At 47.3% G+C, this 20,228-nt stretch overlaps 1 protein-coding gene across 2 annotated transcripts in view; it reads right to left on the reverse strand.

Annotated features, from left to right (window-relative positions):
* Positions 1–4,144: 4,144 nt before the first annotated feature.
* Positions 4,145–20,228, reverse strand: part of LOC138551536 (zinc finger protein 658B-like) — a 145,557-nt gene continuing 129,473 nt past the window's right edge. For both annotated transcript variants that reach the window (XM_069642492.1, XM_069642493.1), the window contains one exon: positions 4,145–19,280. In XM_069642492.1, the coding sequence (XP_069498593.1) occupies positions 18,013–19,280 (1,268 nt within the window). In that variant the 3' untranslated portion in view covers positions 4,145–18,012. The remainder of the gene's footprint in view (positions 19,281–20,228) is intronic.

Below are 20,228 nucleotides of genomic sequence, written 5' to 3' on the forward strand. Positions count from 1 at the left end.
TTCCACCATCTTGTTTCTTGCTGTCTCTCTTCCCCTTTCCTGTCTCCTCTGCTCACCCTGGAGCAAAACACTTTGGGTGCAAGATCAAGAGGGCAAAGTCCACTCCTGCCAGGAGTAGCGATTGGTCCTTTGAAGCAGGCTGGCTTTAGACCAATCACCTGAGGACATATGACCTTAAAGGAAGGTGTCTTGCAACCCAACAACAGAATACCTTCAGTAACTCGAGGATCCTTTAAGGATGAACAGGTATTCTGGGGACTCTCACCTGGACTCCTTTGGTGCAGTTGCACTGCCAAAAGCATTTCACCAAAGTTGAAGAAGGAGCCATCCAGGACAGAAGGAATATCTGTTCCCTAACTACTCCCAGGGACTATCAGGAGTGACCAGACCAACCAATCTGCAATGGATCTTCTGTGCCAGAAGAAAGACCTTGAAGTGGCGTATCCTGCCTTTGAGCCCTTTGGGAAGGCCTCTCGTCAACCCAGATGGCTATACCAGCCGAAGCTCCCTATTCACTTGCACCAAACTGGCTTCTCTGTGTTCCCTGCATCCTGACTGAGAGGGAAGGCGCTGGTATGTGCATTCCGCTAATCGCTTGAACGATTAAACTGCATCTCCATCAGCCTGCCCCAGACTTGCATCCTATCAGAGCGCGCCAGCTTCTAATCCCGGAGTGTCTGCTCAACACCAGAAACCAAAACGAATCTCTGGAGGGTCACTCACTGTTCCTAACCAGAGGTTACCACAGCCCTCAGCCCAGCAAGTCCGAGAACCGCCACCTCATTGCTTGCACCTTGATGCGCGTTAGATCTGCTGCCTGCTGACTCGACCCACAGGAGCATCACTCGCTGCATTCTGCCAGTGGTTGAAGCACACTCAGCCGGGCCCACGATGAAGCATTCTTGGAAAAGCCCCGACCTGGACCACTTGATCTGCCAATGTTCATCTGCACTGAGCACCCGTATTCGTCCTCGATGCCCATTTTCTGCTGCCTGACTGAGCTTAATCAGCTCGCATCAAGGCTCAACACGGGTCTGCTGCGTCAGCCCACCAAGAACCGAATTCAGGTACTGTGACAGTGAACTGCCCCCGGGTCTATTTGGCCCTGGAAACTGGTTAGGTAACAATTGTTCCAGTCTCTACCAACATATCCATTTTGGTAGTACTTTCCCCACCCCTCCCCTGGAATCAGCTGGAAGTGCTACTTTCTCCAGTCTGTCTCATCTTCTCTGTCTTTCTTCTGGGGTGCGTTTTTGCACAGCAATCTTTTTTTGTTCTACTGACAGATGATGTGTTTTATTAAAGAGTTTATATTTTTATAGAACCTTGATTGGGCTTCCTTTATTCCCTTTATTTTGGACGGTGATACTGTGTTGTTTGGGTCACTACTGGCTCACCTTCACATTCCCTCTTAGGAGTATAGCCTGCCCTGGGACGCGTTACCACAAAAGGCAAAGGAGGTGTACATCTTAACACTCCGGGCCTCATTACGACCCAGGCGGTAAGGGGTTAACGGCAGCGTTAACAGCGCCGACCCTTACCGCCTGAGTACGAGGTCCCTTAGCGCCAATGCGCTTTTAACACCTGCTTTTAGCAAGTGTTAAAATCCATGGCGCTAAGGGACCATGGAGTTAATTACGCCACCGTAATTTACGGTGGCGTAATTAACGCCTTCCCCACTCCCATTATACCCTATGGGGCAAAAATGGGAATGGGGAAGGGTAAATGGGGATTGGGGACTTACCGCCCCGCCAAGGTCGGAATGGGGCGGTAAGTCCGCCAACCACCATGGCGTAAACGTAGTTTACGCCATGGTGGTAAAGTCACGGCCCAGGCGGTAACTTACCGCCTGGGTCGTAATGAGGCCCTCCCTGTTTTACCTTTATGATTGCGTTGTGATTTGGTTTGTAGAGGAGTGAAGGCTGAGAATCAATTAATCACAATTGAGTGGCGGGGTGTGTGACTGTGTATGATTGCGTGTGTGTATGTGTGCACATGTTCATGAATGAAATGCATGCATTTTTTTAATTGACAGGAGAGGAAGGAGATATCATGAGTCATTTACAGTGGCAATGCTGACCTATTACATTGTGTGCGCAATATTATCAATGTGATATGAAATGGAAATGTTGGCATATAATGCGGTCACAAAACAATGCCTCATTACAACCATGCCAGTCTGGAAAAAAGTTTTGTAATAACGCTTACCGGCATCTTTCTGCCACTAGAATCAGAGAACTACCGGCAGGCGACTTGGTAGGTCAAGCACCTACCGACATATAATTCACTGAAGCACCGGCACCGTTAACAGAGGTGTGGTTTTTCATGGACAAAAGGAGATGGCATTGAGAGGTGCTGGCAGGTGAAGGTGCCACCAGTTATTTAAATATATCACTGTACACCCATATGGGTTTCCCTGTCCGCTACCCTACCATCTGCTCCCAAAGAACACCCATCAAAGGTTTATTAATCCGATTGACATCTGTCTCTCTAACAGGCTGGATGTTATCGGCGAGTCTGTGTAAGGTGCACCTGACTGACATCAGTGGAAACATTGCAAAGGCTTATTTTCTTTTCAGGGCCATTTTCTGCATCTGACCAGGATCCAACCTAATATCAGCATAATACTGCGGGCAAGGTCGCGCTTCATGCTTAGGGTAAGAAGGGGAGACTGTGCAAAAAACAGTGAGATTAAGACAAGGAAAATGCACCTTTACCATTTCCACTGTGTAGCCAGCTCAGGCGCACCCCACCGCACCGCCCAACCTCACCTCAACAACTCACCTCACCCCAGCCATCTGACCACCTCGTCCCACCAACTCCTCACACCCAACATCAGCACAGGATTAAGCTCAACCAAGTTGCCCACATACTCCACCCACCCTAACTTCCTCTCACCACTTCATCTCACCCAACCTCTGATCATCCTCCCCTCTTGCCCCACCACCTCACCAAACCTCAGCCAACCATCTCACTGCAAACACCCACACACCCTTTCCTCACCATCTGAAACCACCTCATCTCACCCACAACATTCACCCAAATGTAGCTCACCACCTTACCTCACCCCCCCTACGCAACATCACCACACCACCCCAACTTACCTAACCTTACCCACGCCACACATTCAGAGTACATCACCTCATCCTATACACCCCACCCATCTACACCCCAATAGATATGCCCATGTATCCTTACTCCACCATGAAACCTTACTCAATCACACCATTGTATCCACATTCACACCACCCACCCGTACTACACCACCACCTCAACCAAAGAGCACTATCCACCCACTCAATATTACCCAACCACCTCACCTCACACCACCCAAAACATCTCCACCAAGCATACTCCTTGGTATGACTGGGGAAGAGACTCACCTAAACATGTTTCATAGATCAGGTTGTGTAGGAGTCATCTGGAATTAGACCATGGGTGGTGGTAGTGATGGCAAAGGCCACATGCATGCACCACTCTTTTTCATGCAAAACCACACACACACACACACACTTCAGTTCAAGCACAAACACCATTGAGGCATAGCACTACTAAAGCAGCACACCCCACTCACACAGAACATTCTAGAACATTGTTCAAGTTACTATGGATTTGGGGATACCAATACACTGACCAAAGGACTACATCTTCCAGAAGCTGTTGAGAAATGCCATTTTATTTTGGACACCAGGGAGGCCCTTCTCCTCCAGGTACCTTTGCTGCTGACTCCCGTTAGGCACCCCAAATGCACGTCTCCTGAAAGAGTCTGCGGTATCCTGGGAGGCCCTGAGAGGTCACAGGTAGGTCACTGCTGTTGAGGTAAGGTCAATGATTAATGATGAAAATGTGTTTTGTAACTTTTCAACGGATACATAACATTGTGCATCCCCCCTGGAGACTTGGACATTGCTTACGCCAGAAAGCACAGAGGAAGCTTGGTCACTGCCCAGTAAGTAGTGGTGAGGGGGGATAGCTCAGGGGCAATGCGTTTATCGCAGCAAGACAAGGCAGCACAACACAGGTCGAATCCCGAGCGCGTTATAAAAGACCAATTATACGCTGATGGGGGACTTTAGGGTTTGTGGTTATTAGTGAGCAATCAGAAAATAAATAGTACCAAATGACTCAATTATTAAGAGGGCCTCAGCAGAATAGGTCAGTACTTGAGCACACTGTACACACCCCTGGTGGAGGCTTTCTCCAGGTGTGTAATGGCAGACCCCCCACTTCCTCACTCTCGCACTTCCTCCTAGGCTGTCAGGGACACAGTTAAATGCCTGACCCTTGTCCTCTGTTGTGCTCCCTCATGAATGCGCAGCTCGTCCATGAGACTGGGGTTGGACCCCTCGCCTGCGCCTTTCGAAGGCATGTGCCCTGCTGCCATATCCACACCCTCGCAGCTCCATCACAAAATGGGCCTCACCCTGAAGTGTGCGCGCACACTTGTCGAAAATGAAAAATAAATAAAATTATGAAACAAAAATACTTACTGGAATTGTTTCTTTTTAGAATCAAAGCATAGGAATGGTGAAACTGCCCCCCAAAAACTATTGGGTGTCATTCCCAACCAATAATACTCTCTTCGACCACTGGACTTCCAATTCGCGATCTAACAAGCATTGCAGATCTCCCCCATAATGCCATTTTGAATATCATTGTGAATTTTATTTATTTATTGGGCATCTGTAAGGCGCTTATACAACAAGAAAATATGGGCAAAGGGGGAAGGAAACATGGGAACAACAGGCACATAGAAAAAACTGATACTACTAGGACCTGTGAGCATTCAGAACGTGCAAGTGCAGAGGGAGAGAGAGAGAGAGAGGGGGGAAAAGGGGGGAAGGGGTAGAGGGTAAGGGGTAGAAGAAGCCACAGTGCCAGGGAAGTCAGCCCGTTGCAGGCAACAGGTAAGTGCCTGGCAGAGATCACTTGGTACGGAGTGGTCACCTGCCAATACAGTAAGTGCAAACCTGTGAGGGAGCACAGGCCAGTGGGTGCCCAAAGGGAAGTGCTGGGAGAGGGCGGGGGCTGAAGGCCAGGACCCAGAGGACACATAAGAACCTAGCCACCAATCTCAGCAACTGTGGGGTTTAGCACAGGAGGGATAGAGGGAGGGAAGGCAGAGGTGACGAGAAAAGTCTTGAGGACCTACCGGAATTTGAGGAGATCTGGTACAAGACGGAGAGGAGGGGGGGAGGCTGTTCCAGAGGAGGGAACCAGCCAAGGAAAGAGAACGGCCACCAGCTCGCTGCTTAGAGAAATGCTTGAAGCACAAAGAGTTGGAGCCGGATGAGCTTAGAGGTGTGTAGGGAGAGTATTTTGTGAGAGCAAGTTGTAGATAGCATGGTTCCTGGTCTCAGACAGCTTTATGGATGATGCAGAGAGATTTGAATTTAATCCTTGCAGCAACCGGGGGCCAGTGGAGAGATTTTAGGGCTGTAGAGAAACCGTTGACGGGCTTGAGGCCAAAGATAAGACTTACAGCCCTAGTATGGATAAACTGGAGGGGACAGAGAGAGGAAGAGGGTAGATTAAGGAAGAGGCTGTTGCAGTAGTCCAGCCTAGCAAGTACCCGGGATCTAGAGACATTGAGCTTCTGGGGGAAAGTAAGGAAAGGAAGGATGCCTCTAAGGAGATGAAGTTGAAAATGGGCCTTCTTGGCAAGGGTCAGGAGGAGGGGGAGTGTTAGTCAAGATTGTATGCAGTACCCTTTGGGAGACTGCACCAGCCCTGTCCTCTTGGCAATAGTTAACCCAACCTTTGGTATAAGCCTGTACAACACAAGTTGGTAGAATGACTGAGCAGCCAGGCATATATCGAGGGGTCAATGTGAACTGTAAGGTTGTAACATAGAGTTTCACAGTGACAGTTATTCAAATAAACACTTAAGCACAGGGTTTCTTGATTAAACAATTATGTATTAATTTAACAGTCAGTTGAATAACCCTTTTTTAGAAGGGAGCAACATATGCAACACAATAATATACTTCAGCAAAACACACTCTCAGTTTCAATAAATCAGTAGATACCCTTTTGGGATGGCACACACAATTCCTACACCCTCAGGTTACTTTAGTAACTAGGACACTGTGGACATTAACATATCACCGGCACATTTAGAGCAATACTGAGGTTGTTGTCAAAAGGAAAATATGAGGGAATAAAACAATGGTTAACAAATATTCTTCATCAGGTAAGTACTTTTTGAACCCTCCAATGCAAAGTAGATTAACCCTTTCCCAGCTACACAAGTTATCGAATGTGTGACTTTTGTTGAGGGATAGTTAAAGCACAAAGTCTGAGGTAAGAAGAGTCTTTCAATGTCAATTGAGCAAACGTGTAGATGAACTGAAGCACTTCTTGCAGGTAGGTAAAAAGTCTTGCACAATGTTTTACACATTTCTGTAGAAAATGATATCACTGTAGGGCCACAATCTGGGAGGCGTTTTAGGGGCAAAGCTGCAAGCAACTCTGTAATGGCAACCAAGACAAGTCTCAACTGAGAGCTAGCAAGGCTACACAACAAGAGGTAAGCAACCCCTTAGTTTTACAGTTCCCTTGGTTTGAAGAAATTGGTTCCAGCTGGCTTCTATTCCAGTTGTAGGTCTGCAGATCCTGTTGTTCCTGAGCCTCAGTCATGGGGTCAAGAGGGAGGACGTCTAGGGACTCCTGCACTCCGGATTGAAGGTCAGCGGCAGCAATCAGCAAATTTCAGATCAGCTGCACTTCGTGCTTTCAGCCCCTCGCGGCTCTTGAAAAAAGCACCACTGCGGTTCTCAGATACCTCTATGGACTTTCCTCACATCTGAAGTCCAGCACTCTGTTGAAGTGGCTCATGTTTGGTCAGTCCTGCTTCATGGGAGTCTGGAGGATCTTCCTGGAGCTCGAGGCCGACTTAAAAACAATGGACTTGATCCTGGTGTTCCTGTCCCTGGCGATCGGTTCCTGCAGCAGCAATGTAAGAACAGCCAGCTCTGAGAGGATGTCCAGACGAGTACGCTTTGAGGTTGATTGGTCCCACCAACCCAAAGGGACAAGTCGTCCATTGCAGGGCTTCTCTAGTCGAGGCGAATTCGGAGCTTCAGCAATGCAGCAGGGCTTCACCGGGCAAATCAACAGTCCAGGAGTTGCAGCAGGCGTCTCTTCCAAGTTCTTCGGATTCCTTCGTCCAGTGGTCGACTCTGCCTTCCAAGCCAAAAGCCTCACATTTTATGCAGATTTATCCCATTCATTAGCAGCCGAGCTGTCACTCACACAGCAGGGTGGCTGTTCTCCAAGTACAGCCAGCCAATCACCTTTGGGTGCATTCCTGTAACCAAGTGGATTAAGCACGGGGAGTTTCGGGCACCTCCCTCCCTTCCTGCCCTGCCAGACACGCTGGAGCCAGAGGCGGGCTTCACCAGTGAATCCTGCCAAAGACAAAATGAACAAAGGGACCAAACCTGGTTTGGCGCGCAGAGTATATCTCAGGAAGAAACTTTCCAACATGAAATGGTGAAAAAAGAAGACAGGGCCATTTTGACAAAATGGGCACCCATAGGTGCTTTACTGCAGCTGCAATTGCAGCCCGCGGTAGAAACACACAATGGGCCTCATTACGACCCGGGCGGTAAGGGATTACCGGTACCGGTAAGGGCACCGGTACCAGAAATCCCTTACCACCCTACTACGAGTTTCTTTTGCGGGTCCTCCCTTAACGCCTGGTTTTACCAGGCGTTAAGCAAGGGACCCGCAAAGGGACCTTAGAGCTAATAACGGTACCGCAATTTGCGGTACCGTTATTAGCGCCTTCCCCATTCCCATTGAGCCCTATGGGGGATCAAATGGGAATGGGGAAGGGCCCTGGTGAATGGGGAATTACCGCCCCCGCCAACCTTGGAATGGGGCGGTAATAGCTCCATTCACCAGGGCGGAGTCGGTGAGGTTTTGGAGGCAGCCATGGCGCTAATAGCACCATGGTTACCTCCAACCTCGTAATGACCCCCAATGGTAGGGAAAAGTAAACCACTGCCACCAGCCATTAATTGTAGAAAGGGTAACACAAATGTTTTACATGAGAAACTAGACAAAGGGGATACTAAGTAACCCCTCCATCACCCTATTGTAAGATAGTGTGTGCTGGGTCTAGAAAGTGTTTTCACTTTACTGCTCTGGGAAACAGTAGTCTATCCGAGAGAAGGTATTCAAACCTTGGGGAATCGGAGAGATTTCCCTTTGCCACCACTGCACTGAAGGTGCTGTGTGACACAATGTAAAAAGATGATGCCTATGGAGTTTGTCAGACACCAAAAGTAAAAGAAACACAGAAAAAACACAACATAGGATTAAAAGTACAAAGTCCTACAGTTCAGCAAAAGAGCTATGAGTCTCTAAAGTGGGAGGATTCTAGCATTAAACTGAAAATATTCCCTAACAGGGAGGAAAGAGAGAGCTGGGTCGAAGATGACTCCAAGGTTTCTGCCTTCAGATGAAGGAGAAGGGGGAAGAACCCATAGCAGGTGGCTAGAGTGCAGGGGGAAAGAGGGAGGAGTCCCAATAGGAAGGATCTCAGTCTTGCTGGCATTGAGGCAGAGGTCATTAGAGGCACACCTGGACTGTATCACAGATACAGAGTCAGGAATGGTAGAGGAGGTAAGGAGAGGATCAGAGGGAAGTTTGAAAAAAGGTTGGGTGTCATCTGCATAACACTGGAAGTGGGGGGAGAAGGTGGAAATAAGGTGAGCAAGTGGGGCGAGATAGACGTTAAAGAGCCAGTGTGAGAGGTTGGAGCCCTCGGGCACACCACAGGTGGAGATAGAGGTGGGGGAGGAGAAAGAGCCCAGGATAACCTGGGTAGGGCAGTCATTTAGGAAAGTGGTCAGCCAGTCCAGTGCCCGCTCCAAGATACCAAGGGTATCATGGAGCCGTTTTATGAGGATAGAATGGTTAACCGTATCGAAGGCAGAGGAGAGATCAAGTAGAATGAAAACAGCAGGAGAGTAGGAGTCGAGAGATGCAAGCAATTCATCAGGGTTGTTCAGAAAAGCTTTTTTCGAGCCTCTGGATGCTCGGAATCCAGATTAATGATCGTGGATGTAACCAACAGGCTTAGTTTGCTAGGTTAGTTGGGGAAGACTAGCTTCTCCAGGAGTTTCCCAAGGAAGGGAGTGATCGAGCTGGGGTGGCAAGGAAAGGAGTGATAGAGAGAGGGCAGTAGTTAGCCGGACATGAAGTGTCAGCAGATTACTTTTTCAGGAGGGGGCACACAAAAGAGTGCTTGAGAGAGGAGGGAAAAAACCCGGTATCAAGCCAGTGATTACAGAAGTCAGCACGTGCAGGGGCAAGGGAGCCGGTGTTGTCCTTAATAGTTATTGAAGAACAGGGGGAGACCTGTTTGGAGGAGACCTTCATAAAGGAGGCAATCCTAGTGACCTCATCCGATGTGAAAGGAGAGAAGGAGGAGAGAAATGCTGAGGGAGGATGGGAGGCTGAGGGTGGCAGGGGGATGAAAGGGAGAAGGGGGGAAGAAAGAGCGCTCGGGATGTCCTGATTTCTTTTTATGAAGTTTGTGGCCAATGCAGTACAGAGGGCCTGAGAGGGAAGAGGCGAGGTGGAGACTGCAGAAGGAGTGGCTAGTTCTTTGCAGATTTTAAAGGAATCAACTGTGTTTTTGGATGCTCCAGAGATGCGTGCCTGGATGTGGGCCCTCTTCTTGGGGCGAATGGAGAGACGATATTGCCTTTGGAGAAGTCGACAGGCCAATTTGTCAGAAGATGACCCTGAGGTCTGCCACTTCCTCGCTGCAGCTCTGCATTGACGCTTCATGGTTGCAAGACTGGAGTAATACCAGGTGTTACTCTTGGTGGCATGTTTCAGGCGGATCCTCATGACTGGGGCCAGAATGTCAAGAGTGTTAGTGATGGCAAGATGAAGGTTGCCGAGAGCAGAGTCAGAGGTAGAATCTGTAATGGGAGGGGAGAGGGGATGAAGGTGGATGCGAAGCCAGCAGCTGACACTAGTTTCATCGGATGGAAGTCGGTGAACGAGTTTGGCAGAGCTGGGGGAGGTGCAGTCAGAGGACCAATAGGACCCAAGGGAGAGGAGGGCGTGGTTTGACCAGGAGAGCGATGTAGTGAATTAGTGAATGGGGGTAGAGTAAAAGATTGGTGTGGATAAAAGCATTGACAGTATGTCCAGCTAAGTGGGTAGGACCAGAGGGGAGAATGGAAAGGGAGAGCGAGATGCAGAAGTCATGGAAGAGAGTGAATGCTGTGATAGAGGATTCCAGATGTATGTTGAAGTTACCCAGTATAAGGATTTTAGAGGAGGAAAAAAGGAGAGAGGTGGAGAAATCAGCCCATTCAGAGAGGAGCAGGGTCATGAGCCAGGTGGCCTGCAGATAGTGGCAATAGTCAGGGAGGAGGTGGGCAAGATAACCAGTTTGCAGACCAGGCTTTCAAAGGAGGAGTATGGCTGGGTGTGTACGAGGAATGACAGGACCCACTCAAGGAAGATCAGGGCAGCCCTACCACCAGCACGGTTAGGGCAAGGCTTAGAGATGATCTTGTAGCCGTCGGGGAGAAGACAGTCAAAAGCAGTGACTGAGCTGGCATTGAACAACTTCTCGGTAAGAGAAAATAGAGGTCAAGGTCTTCAAGGAGGAAGCAGATGTCACCAAAGTGTTTGATAGCAGAGCGTGCATTGAGCATGGCTAGATGAAGCAGGTTTCTGCCTTTAAAGTTTTTCCAATGAGGGGAACAAGGGCGTGGTACACGAGTCAGAGGAGGAGGAGGAGGGACAGATATAGAGGAAGGAGACCTAGCGGGCACAGAAAGGAAGTTTATGAGGAACTGCAGGCACCGGTCACAATGGAGGAGGTTGGGTTGAGGACCCTGAGCCATGATAGTGCCATTGCCATAGACATTAATGATACACCTGGATGATGAGAAGCCCGCCAAGAGCACTTCCTATCTAGTACCACCATTGATGGGTGAGGATAAGAAAGGAGAGAGAGTGGAGATCAGATGAGGAGTCCAAAGATCTGGGGAGGGGACAGAAAAGAGGAATCAGTGATGATGTGTCTGCAAGTTGCGCTGACATAGGTGTCTGCAATGGGTATACCAGGGTGATTGGTCAGGAAGTGCTTTTTAAACTTTTTCCTTCCAGACTTCGTTAGAGGGGGAGGACAGGTGATAGTATAGCAGTTGGAATAGATTGGCGAAATGGTAAGTGCCATAGAAGTGGTGGAGAGATAAGAATGGAGGACAGAAGAAGTGACAAACTCACCAGGCGGCTAGGAGCCTAAAAAGGGAGCAGGCAAATGCATCAGAACAAATGGGTCCAATATATGGGTGAATGGATGCACAAAACACATCTAGATTTGAGATGCTTGGAGGCACATAGATGCAACGCAGCAATGGGAATGTAACGTTGTACAAAACAAACCTAAGATTTGAGACACCCAGATGCAGAAAAAAGAGGGGTACAGGAGGCATAGGAGAAAAACAGCAGACAGAGTTTAAGACATCGCTAAGTTATATGGTTACTCAATTATGAATAGGCACCAGGAACATAACTCACAGGTATGCCAGTAAGGGAGAACAAAGCCGCAGGTGCCTCACAAGTTTGTGGTGTAGCTGGTCGCAAGGTGAGTAAATGTTCCATGTGGTGAGGGGAGGTGAGCAGCATGAGCCCTCCCAGGTCCGGACAGGCACAGACAGGTGCCTTTGATGTTGGCTCCTGATTGGTACGGATTTAAATTGGATGGCCAATCAGATGGGAGGCAAGGCAGGCAGTCCAGCACTCCTGTGCTCTGGGACAATGGTGGCCATGATGGAGAGTGCAGGGGCTCAAAACACCTTGTGGGCAAAGGCTGAGAAAGGATACGTGCAGCCCTTCAAGCTTATGAAGGAGCACTGTATAAATAATGTACAGCCCAGGAGGGCAGATACGAAATAAATGTAGCGCTCGTCACCACGCTCAGAATCAGGGCAAACAAATATGCCAGACCCAAGAGGGATTACCTCATGTGCTGGCCTGGTGGATTACAGGCCCACAGCTGCCTCGTGAGAGGAATTGATGATGTATCCTCCGGTCTTCGGGAGGTGAGGAGGCCCAAAATCCCTTCTCTTATAATATGTATGTGCTCATAGGCTTGGCAACAGGAACATGCTGAGTTAAACTGGTCATGACTTCCCACATCCGCTGAATTTCAAGGGTTTTGTTGCGTTAAATATGCACAACTTAACTGCACCCTAACTAAGGTTTTTTTCAGTTAAGTTCAAGGGTTTTGTTATACCATAGTTTTCTTTACAGGCCACTAGCCATGGCCTTTGGCCATGACCACACCACTAGGTTTCTTTTGGGCACACTAGCCATGGCCATTAGCCATGGTCCCTTTACATGTTGCCCCAATAGGTTTTGTTGGGGCCCACTAGCCATGGCCTTTGGCCATGGCCACTTTCCATATTGGGCCATATTGTTCCTTAATGTAACCCAGCAGCCATGATCTTCGGCTACACCCATTACCGCCCACCTCACTGTAGCTGTAACATTGCACTTTTTTGGGATCAATCACTGGTTTTTAACACCCCTTTAAAAAACACATTTTCCCATATCCGTGGTTAGTATAAGCCCTGATGATAGTAATGAAGTACACCAGAGGAATTGGGGATTGGCAATAACAAGGACCTGAATTAGTAGAGTATTTTAGGCCCATCAAAACTCCCCAATGCACAAACCAAACAGAAGATGTAGCCATGGGGCAAAGTTTACTGTCTTTATTTTTCATAGGACCGGGATCATACAGGAAAAGACAATTCTCCAGCAATCTCAGCTCCCAAACCTATGTCACAGGGTTTTATGCCCTAGTGACGTCACAAAAACTGGATCCACCCCAAAAACCTACGAGGTATCCCCATTGGTTAGCTTGGGTTTAATACCTATCGAAATCCCATATATTATTTGTCCCATTGGTTCATCATGTCAGGTGACTCCACCTGGGACTACCCCCAAACGTTGCCCACTACATTGTTGCAGGGTCGCAGGAAAACCATTGGCCCGTGCAACCTTTTATACCACCTCACAAATGGAGCTTCTGGATTGTCTAGAGCGGGTCCTCCGGGACTGAGATCCTTTCTGGTCACAGAGCTCTGTGCACCTTTCCAAGGTGATGGGAATGGCTATGGAGTGCTGTGTGTTCCATATTGTTGCTATTGGTCTGATCACGTAGCCTGATAGAGTGCCAGCAGGTCGCAGTTTTGGTAGGCAACACTTGTATAATTTCACTCTGACTCACTGGTAACATCTTCTCTTCCCACATTGTCTTGCTCTGCTGCGTCACGTGTGTAGGGACCGTAAACCAGAGGCCTTCTGTCTGCAATTATGAGGATTTTATTCTGAATTCTTGTAGGTGGCTTGGGAACCAGGAACTTTCCATCCACTCTTGTACTTGGCTGTGAACACCATCTCTGCTCCTCGTGCTGCAGGGATCCTCTCTCCCCTTCCATGTACTTGAGGCCTGGCTTTTCCTGCCTGATTCACTGCAGTTATTCTATTGGTTCCCTATGTGTTTTCACGGCTTTGTGTAGTTAGTTGCAATAAAGCATATTTATTTATTTATTGCATTTGTAAAGCGCACACACAATCCGGAGGCATATGCAAGCTTGGTCCACGTATATTCTGCGACTTGCGGTTTTGCTTTGGCCAAAGAAGAGAAAGGTTCTTAGCATTATGTAAATGTATCCCTCCTCTACCTACAGGAGTTATAAGCATATTGTTCATGTCTATTGCATGTCTATTGCATGTCTGCCTAACTTCATGCATGCGTGCAGGTTTGCTTCATGACTAACGCTGCTATGCCTTGGTGTCCCCTAATGACAGTCTCATAGGGGACATGAGTGCTATTCCAGGGTCTCTCTCTTCAGTAATTATTCATAAATTGACCCCAGTTATTCGCACAGTAACCCTGGTTATTTGTAAATAAACCCCAGTTATTCATATGAGGCACTTTCATTCCTGATCCCTTATTCTACTATAACGCAGGTTATGCAAAAAATAACCCGTCATGAGAAAATGTTTAAGCTCTGAACTTCGTCCCCGCCCCAATTTCACACAATGGGCCTCATTAGGACCCAGGCGGTAAGGGGTTTACGGCGGCGTAAACAGCGCCGACCCTTACCGCCTGATTCCTAGGTCCCTTAGCGCCATGGAGGTTTTAACACCTGCTTTTAGCAGGTGTTAAAATCCATGGCGCTAAGGGACCTTGTTGTTAATTACGCCACCGTAATTTACGGTGGCGTAATTAACGCCTTCCCCACTCCCATTATGCCCTATGGGGCAAAAATGGGAATGGGGAAGGGTAAATGGGTTAATGGGGACTTACCGCCCCACTCACCTCGGAATGGGGCGGTAAGTCCGCCAACCACCATGGCGTAAACATAGTTTACGCCATGGTGGTAAAGGTACAACCCAGGCGGTAACTTACCGCCTGGGTCGTAATGAGGCCCAATGTCTTCTTTCCTCCTCCTTGCATCTAGCCTGATGCCATTTTATCCTTTTTTCTCTTTCAAATGGCATTCTTTTCACTTTTTGTTTTCAGCTAACCCTGGTTATTTCGGAAATAACCCTGGTTATCTCTTGCATCATACAAAAAAAATGGCGGCTTTTTCATTTCTAAAAAGCCTCTCTGCTGCAAAGCACAATGGGAGATATAGCTGTAATTTTGGGGGAAGTGCGCTACCCCTTCTCCGTCAAATATTTTTACCACGACTAGATGGAATAACCCCAGACTGCTCCTGGAAATTGTGTCGTTCCATGACCCTATTGTTTTGTGCCTGGTACAATTCCGTTCAGCGGTTTTTGCTGTGCTCTGCGAAATGTTGACTTTTTCTCAATGGGGAAATGAATGAGATTAGGCCGAAAACAGATTATTTTGCATTCTCAATAACTTTTTAAATTATTAGCAAATCTTTTACATCATTTCCAGTCTGGGAAAGCCTGTGACAAACATTTTGTTTGCAACATATCAGCTATATACCTTATGCGAGTCAAAATTTATTAGCAATTCAATTTTCAGGTTATCTCCGAAACTTGATACTCAGCTTAACTATAGGGCTGTGACCGCCCCTATATATAGCGATGAAGTTCATGTGCACAATCTACATTAATGACCTACTTCTTTTCTCACAGGTGGAACCATGGCAACAACAAAGCCTAGTTATACTCAAAAGTTACTAGAAATGGTGGTGTCTGAAAATAAACAAAGCCAAAACAAAAGTGTTGCTCTACAACTGAAAATCCTGAACAAGACCCAAGATAGAAAAACCATTGAACACCTGTCCAAGTGCACCTACATTAGAATGGTATTCAAGGCCTCTGATATTACAACAGACCACGAAGTACCTGAGAGAAATAGCCATACAAGCATTATATTCCATAAACTCAAAGCTGCATGTCATGAGTGATTGAATACTGTCAACAATTCTGGTCTTACAGATCTGGGGAGGCACCAATTACTGACCCTGCTAGAGGACTGAACAGCAAAAAGGACAGCAACATTTTCTTCCGAATCAAAAGTCTCAAAACACAGAGGAAACTGCACACATTCAAGAATCAGTGACTCTGCCAACCCCTCCCCCAACCAGAGAAATGAAAGGAACTTGAAATCAATAGAACTGAATCTACTCACAGAAGACATGAAACAGATCAGCCACAGAAAAGCCAGACTCAGACCCAAAACAAAATGACAGGCTAAAGCAGACTATGTTATTACAGTAAAAATCCAGAAGCACAGGAGGATAATGACCAAATACAGGGCCGGTGAACGCAGTCTCGAAATTAAGAGAGGCCGGCAAAGGCAGTCTTGGAAAGCAGAGCAAAAACAGATCTACTCGCAAGGTGGTGAAAAACAAAGACCACTTCCCTTTTCACACTGCCCCAAATATGAGAAGACAGGGAAAATACTTTATAACGAATTTAGAAGACAAATCAATAGCTTTACAAACTCAACAATGGGGAAGAGATCCAATTCCTGCTAGTTGAAAACTCAGAGCCAATGAGAACAGGATATCTGGAGGCCGGCACCACTGTCAGTAACACGCGATCCCACGTGCAGAGCTAATCTGGAAGCTTGGGCAATACTTGTATCTCCAGAGAGAGAAGTCTTTACACACTAGTGAACGGGCTTCAGAGTGAAAGGGTGAGCGAGAGAGTGAGGGTTGGGCGAGAGAGAGAGACAGAAGGAGAAAGCGGAGAGAAGGTGCAATAGAGGGGCTGATGAAGAGACCCCCTCAGGAGTCGAACCAGACTCAACATTTTGGGAAGTGAGGCGGGAGGTCAATTTTAGGAAGTGGCTTAGGTGTGGGGCATTGAGTGACCACCCAAAACCCAATGACCCTCCAAGAGCCTGCATACCACCTATGCGCTGTAACTTGCTTTGGTCCATTACATCCAAATTCCACCCCAGTGATGAGGACATTGACTTTCGCAAAGAAATGCTACTCATTAGGAGGTGTGGGCTAACTTAAAGCTGTGCAGAGCAGCTAGTCCATGGCTTCATCGTGGGGGGTGGTCTATTGATGTTGCCCGGGCAGGCTTCTGTCCTCTGCCACTACACGTGTGTTGCCGCCTATTAATGCGCTCACTAGTGAGTGGTTTGAGAGGCTCCTGCTGTAGAGCTCCTACCCCATCGGCACACTTGGCTGAGCTGAGGGTCACAGCACCTCTGACTGCAACGTCCTCAATTTGGGAGGCCTGAGTGAGGCGAAGAGAGGGGGAATGGTAGGGTGATCGAAAGAGAGGGGGAGAGAGGTGTAGCTTCTAAACTATTGCTATTTTGAATAAAAACATTTTCCTGGGACCGGTTCAGAGACTGTTGTCTCAGAATGGCGCTACCCTTATAACTGTGCAAGGCAGGGCAAACATTTGCAATACTTTCCACAGATCCTGCCCTTCAGTTTAGGATGGACGATTGAGGCACCGATTGATATACAGTATCACTTTGCATGAAGCTGAAAATGTTTGCAGCAATTGAGGAAGCAAGGAATCCTTCCTAGCAAAATTGCTGGCAGGTCGTGGTATGACGGGTGTAGCCTGTAGAATCCAGCATTTCACTGGGCACTTGATCGGGGGAGGAGCAGTAGAGGAATAATGTTCTTAAATGAAGCTTGCATTGGTCTCACCAAATAAGGTCCATTTTGAATCAATTGAGAATGGTACTGGAGCATGTGCCCTAGGCAAGGAAGGCAGAAGCTCAGTGATGACATGCTGCTGATGGCACTCGTGGCCCGTTCTCAGTGGGGTTAGAGATGCAGGCCCTTTGCATTCTTTAAAAAATCTTTTGACAAATAAAATTGATCAACCGTTTCCTTGATCTATTGCCTGCACAGAACAAGGGCTGACCACAAGACCCACCATGCTGCCCATCTGTCCTGAAAAAAGATTTGCTCGCTGAACTGTCCCTTGCAATGAAAGTGCTGGCCGGAATCATTAGTAAAGTGCTTGATTGCCTTGACTGCTGCATACACAGAAACACTGATGTCTGACCTCCTGTCCCTCACTTCCGGTGCAACTCATTGACGGGTCAGGACAGGAAGTCTATTGGACATTCCCTGGTTTTGTTGGTTTTCATTGCCTTGGTGTGATAGAGTGGAGCAGCGAGAAAACTGATAATCGCCTGTATGAGTGTAATCGCCTGATTGAGTGTAATTGCCCAATTTACTTGGGTGTCGAGTGGTGAATGATTGTTGCTGTGATTGTAGTTGTATAATTATATTTCTTTTGTAAATCTCGGTGTACGTAATTGTCCATTCTTTCTATGATGTTATGTTATCAGTCACAGGCAGAGTGTGGGTGACTATCTAATTGCAAGGAAACATCCAACATCCATCCACTTAAGAACCATTTCCAAAGGCGGATATTCAAAGATCGACTAGGTGGTCCCCTTTTCTTTTTCAAAGAATGAATCCTTTGATAAGTGTTCAAAGCGGAGGATTGACTGAAATGTTTCTAGCACTGTCCAACCTTGCAGGACTTTTACCCAGTATGGATCCTCTGATGCCTTTTCAGATGTGAAGGCTGCCTGTAGCTTTTCTTACACTCTGTGCACTGATAGGGCTTCTCATCTGAATGGGTCCTCCGGTGGCTAAGCAGACAACTTAGATTAGCAAAGCTCCTCTTGCACGCTGGGCACTCATAAGGCTTCTCCCCAGTATGGATCCTCTGATGTTTTCTCAGAGTTGAGGATAGAGTGTAGGTTTTCTTACACTCTGTGCACCTGTACGGCCTCTCTCCAGTATGGATCCTCTGATGACTTTTCAGTGCTGAGGAGAGACTGAAGTTTTGTGTGCACTCTGTGCACTTGTAAGGCTTCTCCCCAGTATGTATCCTCTGATGTTTTCTCAAAGTTGAGGATAGAGTGTAGGTTTTCTTGCACTCTGTGCACCTGTATGGCCTCTCTCCAGTATGGATCCTCTGATGACTTCTCAGAGCTGAGGAACAACTGAAGTTTTTCATGCATTCTGTGCAATTGTAAGGCTTCTCCCCAGTATGGATCCTTTGATGGCTGCTCAGAGCTGAGGGGTCACTGAAGTTTTTTGTGCACTCTGTGCACTTGTAAGGCTTCACTCCAGTATGGATCCTCTGATGGAGTCTCAGAGCTGAGGACTGGGTGAAGCTTTTCTTGCACTCTGTGCACGTGTAAGGCTTCACCCCAGTATGGATCCTCTGGTGCTCAATGAGAACTCTCACATGACTGAAGCTTTTCTTACACTCTGTGCACTCATAGAGCTTCTCCCCAGTATGGATCCTATGATGACTTCTCAGTTCTGCAAAGCGAGCAAAGCTTTTCTTGCACTCTGTGCACTCATAGGGCTTCAACCCAGTATGGATCGTTTGATGAATTCTCAGAGCTGAGGAGAAACTAAAGCTTTTCTTGCACTGTGTGCACCTATATGGCCTCTCCCCAGTATGGCTTTTCTGATGGCTGCATAGGTGTGAGATGTTTCTGAAGCTTTTCTCACACTCTGTACACTTATAGGACTTCTCACCCCGGTGTGATATGATGTGTTTGAGATGACTGGACCTGTGACTGAAGCCCACTCCACAAACTCTGCAACCAAATGTTTTCTCTGTTGTATGGATCCTCGCAGCTGTGCAGGGCACTTGGATCTCCTGAGAGAACACCTGCACAGGTTCAGTGGAATGATGCTTTCCACGTTTTGTAGTACTTTGGGTATTCCTCTGTGCACTCCTTCTTCTTGTTTTCATATACAGACTCTTGGCTTTCAGAATGGCTTCATACTCTGTTAAAAGAAAAAAACATCTTTAAAAAATGCAGAGCCTGCAGAATAATGCTTTGCGTACCTACTGGCGATAGTTATTACTCCCGTTCCTACATTTAGAAATGAATATGCACGACTAACGACTAAAGTCTATTTCCCACAAAGTTTTTTTATTTTCCACTCCCCATGTCATCCAGAGTTTAAAACTTTCAAACTCCCATGGAACTTCCTCTATGATACAAAGAAGGAGAAGATGCTTTCTCCAAATTGGAAGGTGGTTTAATTACTGTAAGTACTCACATGAGGAAGAGTAGGACTGGATGTAAATCACATTATCGGAAAGTAATCAGAGTATTTCCCCTATGCATGGGAAAAGGAGTAATTACGATTATCATTAAGTGATCAGAACATGTCCTCCGCACACCTCGTCCTTGTCCCTGCACTTAACAATGAAGTATATTGAAGCCAAATAATGAGGCCCTCAGACCACAGACCTTCAAGGTGCCGCAAACCCCAAGGATCTTATGTGCAATACTAATTTGCAAACTAGTGTGCTCTGTAAAAACCCACTCCCAAAGCAACGTTCTTCGTTCTTTGTAACTTGGAGCTCGTAATGATGCATTTGGTTGAGGAGATAACACAGGTAGATGATCTGATTAGCTCACGACAGCCCCCTCCCCCCAGCTTCAGCCCATGATGCTGCTAGACCTGGGGGTACCAGGCTTTGAAGGGAAGTTTCTTCGTAAAGTGTGAAGAGGAACATACTAGTCATGAGTAGATATGGCTGTTATGTTCCTGTACAGAAGGAGTTCCAAACTCAACCTTTCGGGCGTTGAGACGGATGACACCCTTTGACATATAGAACTGAGAGATGACCTTGAGCCTAAAGAGGAGATCACACTTTAATGGTGGAGGGTGGCGCAACCAACAAAACAATCGGGTGGGAAGGTTTGATTGCCATTGCAAGAA

Source organism: Ambystoma mexicanum, chromosome 1q, assembly GCF_040938575.1.
Source record: "Ambystoma mexicanum isolate Mex_15411 chromosome 1q, UKY_AmexF1_1, whole genome shotgun sequence".
Taxonomy (NCBI): domain Eukaryota; kingdom Metazoa; phylum Chordata; class Amphibia; order Caudata; family Ambystomatidae; genus Ambystoma; species Ambystoma mexicanum.